We start from the raw sequence: 7,410 nt of genomic DNA on the forward strand, positions 1-7,410 counted from the left end.
ATTTGTACTTGGGTTTAATCGATAATGTGGGAACATTGATATTCAATAGGCGTCTCATCGTAAGAGGTGAAAATGGTCTCTCACGGGGCATTCTTGTCATTTCGCACAAAAAGACAAATGTCAAGCTGGAGACACCTATTGAAACACACCCGCAAATTTGAATTTTGTTATTTCATAATAAGACGGTGAATTTGGTAATTTCCCACAATTGAAAACTCACAATTCTCTCTCCTCCTCTCTTAACTCTGTTTTGTAAACCGCCATCAACTTCCCAAAACTTCCCGATTCTAAAGTGTCATTAACTTCATGGATTTTTATCTCCTTTCTCTAAAATGCCAGTGCAGAGAGTTAGAGAGTGTTACGGGAGATATAGTAAAGATTTAAAAAGTTAAAGAAAAGAACATCAATTTACCTATCCAGGAGGTCATAAGTCATCTAAGCCCAAACAAAGTTACACCCCCAAAGTTAGGACTTATGTAGGTTAACTGAAAGTTGGAACCCCTAATGTCAATTTTTCCTAAATTATATGGTTGTCCAACTAAATTCCTTATATTTAGGGGTGGGCAAAGGATAGGGTCGGACCGGAACTAAACCAGATTGGATCGGACCAAGTATTCCAATCCGGTCCCTGGTCTGTTGAAAATCAAGATTTCGGGTTTCCGGTCCGGCCCAAACCAAGGAAATTTCTATTTTTTAGTAAAAAGTAGTTTAAAGTTATAAAGTTAGAAAACTAAACCAACTATCTATTAACTTTAAGACTATTGTTGTTAAAATTATTAAATTTTTTAATGTATTAATTAAATTTATAAATATGTATAAATCTCAATAGAAACAAAGAAGATTTTTTTAAATGCAGATTTCGATCCAATAGGTCTGGTCCGGTCCGGTCCGGTCTGGTTCGGTGACACTGTCCGGTGCATACCCCTAGGTGCTATATTATCGTCTGGGGAATTTTCATGAGTTCAAATGCTTGAAGTAACCTGTGCTCTGAAATCGCACTGTAACCCCCCCCCCCCTACTATTTCAAATTCACTGTATATCTTGATGGCATGTCGTCAACTAACCTGAAAGCTAAGCAGAATTTGTATGTCAATCTCTCTGCTTTCGGTTCTTTCAAAATTGTTGCTCACAATCCTGTTACATCATAATTTACACACGTTCTCATGTTTATTGTATTTGTAGCTTCTTTATCTAACAATAATTTTACTTCAGACATAGAACAATACAGGTAAACTCCATTCTCGGATGATAGGAGTGCTATGGATCAATGAGAAAGTTATGGACTAGTTACTGGTCCGTTGTGAATACCATCATTATTTTCTACCATCGGTTGGATCGTTTCTTCTGGTACAACAGCTGATTCAGATGTTCCTGTTGTCCGGACACAACAACCATGGATGAAGCTAGAACCAGAATTTTCCATCGCCTGCTTGTGGTAGGAGCTACCCATCTTCATACAAGGAAAACATTAATAACAATCAGCAAGAGAGTGCTTGGTATGGGGTGAAAACGTCCGGGTGGAAGTGGTTTTCCATTTTTCCTCTGTTTGTTTGATATGTGAATGATGGAAAATAGTTTTCTCAAGGACAGGATATGAAACACAAAAGATCATTGATAACGTACTTGAGTTACGATTGCGTAGAGTGGTAGGGTGCTGTAACTGCCAAGAACCTGCACGAACACACTGAGTTGCAAAGGAAAATTATCAGATGAGGTCAGGTTCGTTAGCAAATCAAGTGAAAGGCTTAATAACCAGGAGCTTTGCTGATATTCTTACACAATTATGAGTCTAGGAATAGTAAATCCAGCACTGTCCATGCTACAAGCATGGAAGCCATATCTGGACTGGAAAACAGAAAACTCAGTCAAGTAAATCAGTAATAGTGTTTGGTTTTTCTAAATATGCGTGTTCCTGCCTACTTACATAACTCCAGAAGAAAAATGCTATTGCAAAAGAATTGCAGGAGAGTATAAAGTGGATCAATAAGTGAATAATTTTTGGCTTGCTAAACCAAAAGTAGTGATCGGATGGTTTGATTTTCATGTCTTCTACACCACAAAATTTCCTCCGGACAACTTCAGTGGCTAACAATGTAATTACTTGCTCCAGTTTTGTACCCACCATGAGCAAAAGCTGCAAAAAAAAGGTGTGTTCTGCGTTTCACTCAAGTTGCATTTGCTAGAAAGGGAAGAAATTAAAACTAAAATATGCATGCTTCATGAACTCATTGTCAGAAATGAAGTCATTGTCCGAGAAATCATTTTAGATAGTTAATTTATGTTATGATATCCAGGAGTTTTCTTGCACTTACAATGAATGGAAGGAATGCTATCCAAAAATACGTATGCCAGCCTGCGAAAACAAATTTTCTTAAGCCATCAAGATATTTTCTTTGAATTTTTTCGACATGATTGCAAATGACATAATCTTACCGGCTAAGTTGAGCAACATAGAGATAATTACAATCACCCAAGCGTACTTGCTGCAGTCACAAACGCAAAGGGAAGCATGTTTATGTATGAAAGATAACTTCTCACGCAAATGCTTTTGTTTCTTACTCTGTCACTTAAGTCAATATACTTTCCTTCGAAGAATACCTTATTGAAACTATTTTGGCAAAATCAGCTTCAAAAGCATGCATCATGTACTCATAAAAATTGAAGGTAGGATTGTTCCTGCAGTGAGCCTGAAAAGCATGGGTAGGAACTAATCTGAGAGACTACATATATTTCAACATTAAGAATTTTATTTGAAGAAATTAGTTACCAAAACAAAACCCATGCGCATTGCAGCATAATCCGATTCTGACACTGAGCTGTAGAGATGCTTGGTGAAAGAATGCTGAGATATGAAATATAAAATCACAATTTTAGGTAAATATGCTTTAATGACTTTTCTATGGTTAGTCGAGTTCCTATTTGTGGGTATATCAGAAGTTAAGAACATACCAACCAGATTCGCTTGTTAGCATGAATGCCCATGAACCGGTTCTTGATGAAATCGTCATGTTTTACATTAATAACTTTGCCATCTGCAGGTTTATACAGGATATGCAGCAGACTCAAAAGAGGATCGATGAGTTAATCTTATGTAAAGAATGATCAGAATGACATTATTGGGATAGATTACCATCATCCAGATCATAGATCTTTTGCAAACTGGATTCTTCCCATCGTCTCCACTGCCTAATCTATATAGTGTAATGAATAGTTAGTTTGAAAGAAAGCAGGTGAACCACTACTAATCAGTTATAAGAATTTCAGAAACAATGTTAAGTGACAATGGTAGTGAAATGGCGGCTTACCTTTGCTGCTCCAAATAAGACTGTCAAAGCACATACAAGTACATGGACTACTGCTAATACAAAGATCAATATATGTAGATCATGAAGTGCTTGATAAGATAGAAGAGGAACTTTTCCCTGCAAAATTTTGTAACCAAATTTCAATTAGACAATTCTAAACAATCAATAGAGGTTCACAGAAAAAACTAAAACTCAATAGGTCCGATAAGATTAATATTATTACAATCATTTATATGAACACCTACCAAACGAGTAATGAGTGTTATGTTTGCATTAAGTTAAGCCTTTAAGGACTTTGGCATCATGTTTACTACGGAATATGGTCATAATCTTGTTTTCTCTCTTGAACAAGTTTAGAGAGTAAATAATACGTGATCATATACTCTATGGTACTCAAACTTAATACAGATATTAAGTTTGAACCAACATCATCAAAGATATAAAATAGACAAAACTTTCACCAAACAAAAAACAAAGAAAGGGAATCTTCATCGGGAAAAGATATGCAAAGATAAAGCTAGAATACCTTCTCACAATGAGATTTATGGTTGGTTTCTTCGGCCAAAAGATGCCGCCTAGTATTAACACTGAAATGAGCAACAATACTATTTGCATGTGAAACATTGTTGTTTATCTTACATGGAAGACCCTTTACAGCCCAGTTCTTGGGAATGCAGATGTTTACAATCTCGTCTTGCAACCTAGCCAGCACCAGAGAGATGAATCCCAACAGCAGCAGCTCTGTATCACAAATGCATAAAGTCAGCACCACGGACTTTCCCCTACAACTATGACACACACATGTTACTCAGATTCACGTACCCATATGAAACACTTGCAAATGTTTTAAGTATTTGACTCAGCTATTTGAAAAAAAAATTCGATAATTTGGCCCAAAAAAATGTCAAGATGTCCATGTGACCATGCCCGTTTGAGAGTGTCAAGGATCTGACATGAGTACTTAGGTAAATTAAAAAGACTGAGTAGCATAATATATATACATTTTTATCAAATTGGTTAGCTGCAGTAAACTGTTTCCTGACCTTGTTTTACTTTCTGCAAGGCCTTGTACAAAAACCTCTTGTTCCTCCTCTTTAACCTCTGCAGTTTAACAGTCGCATTGTTATTTTGCACGCATCAAAGAGGTAAACAAGAGATAAAAACAATTGTAACCTTGCTAAGGAGATGAAGGATCTTTTCTACACCCAAAGACAGTGAGATTATAATTGTACATACGATGGCCGCCACCCATGTTGGTGTAAACTCTAAATTTGGCCCTCCCCTTCCCCTACCTTCCCCAGCTGCCATCTTACCTGCTTATTCCCTTTGATTCAAACATATAATGCCAATCACTTCAAGTTCTACTATTGCTAACGTAGCAAACGTGCAGGTCATCAATGAATATGGAGATAGAGGTCGTTGCATTTGTTAAATTTTATAATGAATAGAATCCTTGTATATTTAATTTTGATCTCCTCGTTCTTATTTCTTTACTATAAAATAAAGAAATGAAGATTATTGCTCAAAACTTCAACTTGACCAGATTTCCAGAGCTGCATTTGCATTTTTTTTATGGTTAACTGCATTTGCATTAGCTATAGTTAAGTAATTTGGACCGCACGTTGTCTACAATTTTAATTCTTTCACTATTTCTCCCAATAAATTTAGACGTACTAAAAAACTTTACTTGAATAATACAAACTTTGGTATGTTTTTCAAACTACCAAACTAATACACACTAGTGAAAAAGCCTTAATAGTCAGTTAATAACGAATCCGATTTTTTGTAAAACCGCATTCGAAAATCAGCATTAAATATGAGAGGAAAAGTTGGGAGGACAATCTGATGCAATCCTCTTGTGGAGCGCATCAAATTAAAAAAACTAATGCGGTTTTTTAAAATCTGATGCGGTTTGGTGGACCGTATCAAATTTTCTTATTTTTCAAAAAACAAAAACGAGACCCAACACCCTCCCTTTTATAACCCTAGCCCATTCACGTCTCTCCTCTTCCTTGAACTCTCAAACCTTAGACCTAGAGGTGGGCATGGGTCGGGCCGGCCCGCACGATTGGGCCCGGCCCGGCCCGACCCGTTGTTCGCTACGTGGGCCGCGGGCCTGTCATGGTCAAGAAATTTTATTTCCAGCCCGCACCGGCACGAGCCCGCGTGGGCCGGCCCGCGGGCCGAACGCTCCTTTTATTTTTTTACCCTAAAACTGTCAAACATAAAACATGAGCCGGCCCGCGGGAAGCACGAGCCCGGTCCGCTGGCCCGTGGGCCTGGGCCGAGCCATGGACAAATTTTTAAAATTTCAAGCCCGGCCCGCCACTCATGGGCCTGGGCTCGGTCCGGCCCGCCATCCACTCAAGCCCGCGGGCCGAGCCTGTGAACAAGTCCGGCCCAGCCCATGCCCACCTCTACTTAGACCACATCTCTCCTCTTCCCTCAACTCTCAAATCCCTCTCCTCACTAAAACCCTAAACCTCATCCTCTTCCCCCTCTCCTCCGCCCCCTCTCCTTACTGAAACCCTAAACCCCCTCCTCTTCACTCTCTCATCCCCCCCTCCCTTTATCTCTCCTCACTGGAACCCTAAACCCCCTCCTTTTCCCTCTCTCATCCGCGCCTTCCCCTTACCTCTCCTCACTTCAAAACATTGACCACCATTCATCATCAGCAATTGCTCGATTGATTAATATGAAATGAACCAGGCTAAGGATGAATCCAGGCAAAGCCAAAAGACGCGAAGAAGAGTTTGCTCGAAGAGTTAAAGACGCGAAGAAGAACTTGCTAGAGTTCATCGAAAAAGGATGAAGCTCTTCGGGTTTTTTTGTGATTAGGGTTTTGTTTGTTTTTATTATATGTTTTTTGGATGTATTTTTTCTGTCTTTTTATTTCGTATTTTGCAGTTCATATGTTTTAATTTCGTTTGTTTTAATTTAGTCTGTTGTAATTTTGGATTTCGTTGGTTTCGTTTGTTGAAGTTATGAATTTCATTTGTTGGATTTCGTTTGTTTTGTTGCTGCGTTGATTTCGTAATTTTGCAGTTCTTTGATTTCATTGGTTGCTGTAATTTTTTTTTTCAAAACACTCAAAATCTCATGCGGTCATTCACAAAAACTGCATCAGTGATGCGGTCAAAAACCACATCAATAAGTCCGATTTTGACCGCATTATATGGGATTTTTTCCACTAGTGACAACATCTACAATATTTTTTATTATATATGTGTAAAGCTGATAAATAAAAAATTGAGCAATTGTAAAGACCTGTTTAATTTTTTTTTAGTTAGATTATCTTGATTTTGTGTAGTTCATCATTGTTCTAGTGGATCAGTCATCTTGTTGTTGAATTTGCTAAATATTTTTTTTCCATCTCCACCCTTCTAGATGCTATGTGTGTAGTGATTGTAGTCTGATATCACATATTCTATTTAGCATATCTAGGAATTTTTTTTTGGTAGCAGTATCTAATTTTTTGACAGCATATATTTCACAGTTGTGCCCTCCATCTTCCCATGGTTTTGCTTGTTTTTTCCCTTAGTGCGATTCGATTGCAATATTTTTTTCTTAATTTAATGAAAACTTTTCATAAAAATTATTTATTGAGTAACTTTTTTAATCTCTTGTGCGTCAAGGGCTCATTTTTTAAATTTCGTCCCGGGCCCAATAATATTTAGGAACGGCCCTGAAATTAACTTGTGACCGGTAAAATACATAAAAAAAAGTTATCCCTCCTCCCCCATTATTCATTCCCACCGCAAAACCACCTTCTCCACCCCCACCTCGAAAATCCCCCACTCTTCCCCCACCCAAAAAGCCTTCTTCTTCTCCTTTCTCATCCAGTGACGGACCTATTAATTGAGTAATAGGGGTACAAATATATTATTAAGATAAATAAATCAATAACTCATAATGGTTATTTTATCGTAAATTTGTAATCCTTATAAGGATGTGCTCTAATGCATCTCAAAATATAATCAAGGATGTGCAAAAATAATGCTCAATCCATCTCGTAGTGGAATTTTTTTTTTCTTCCAAAAAGCAAATAAACAATGGTCGCGTAACTTTTCTAGGCAAATAATGGATAAATATAAGAAATACAAAC

The 7,410-nt window shown here is 37.6% G+C and overlaps 1 protein-coding gene across 1 annotated transcript; it reads right to left on the reverse strand.

The window, feature by feature from the left end:
- Positions 1-1,191: 1,191 nt before the first annotated feature.
- Positions 1,192-4,613, reverse strand: LOC125495602 (MLO-like protein 1). Its single transcript, XM_048640367.2, has 14 exons — positions 4,479-4,613; positions 4,349-4,406; positions 3,832-4,046; positions 3,306-3,422; positions 3,131-3,191; positions 2,950-3,032; positions 2,768-2,842; positions 2,599-2,687; positions 2,434-2,483; positions 2,313-2,353; positions 1,925-2,134; positions 1,778-1,845; positions 1,624-1,684; positions 1,192-1,450 (listed from the first exon to the last, which is right to left on the reverse strand). Exons 1-14 carry the CDS (start codon positions 4,611-4,613, stop codon positions 1,277-1,279), a joined length of 1,437 nt encoding a protein of 478 aa, XP_048496324.1. The 3' UTR covers positions 1,192-1,276.
- Between the last annotated feature and the right edge of the window lie 2,797 nt (positions 4,614-7,410).

Source organism: Beta vulgaris, chromosome 3 (assembly GCF_026745355.1).
Source record: "Beta vulgaris subsp. vulgaris cultivar EL10 chromosome 3, EL10.2, whole genome shotgun sequence".
Classification (NCBI taxonomy): domain Eukaryota; kingdom Viridiplantae; phylum Streptophyta; class Magnoliopsida; order Caryophyllales; family Amaranthaceae; genus Beta; species Beta vulgaris.

Coding starts and splice junctions, on each gene's coding strand:
- LOC125495602 (XM_048640367.2), bottom strand. CDS start 4,613: ATGGCAGCTGGGGAAGGTAGGGGAAGGGGAGGGCCAAATTTAGAGTTT. Junction 3,033..3,130: donor GATCTATGATCTGGATGATG/GTAATCTATCCC, acceptor ATAAACCTGCAG/ATGGCAAAGTTATTAATGTA. Junction 1,685..1,777: donor ATTCCTAGACTCATAATTGT/GTAAGAATATCA, acceptor TTTGCAACTCAG/TGTGTTCGTGCAGGTTCTTG.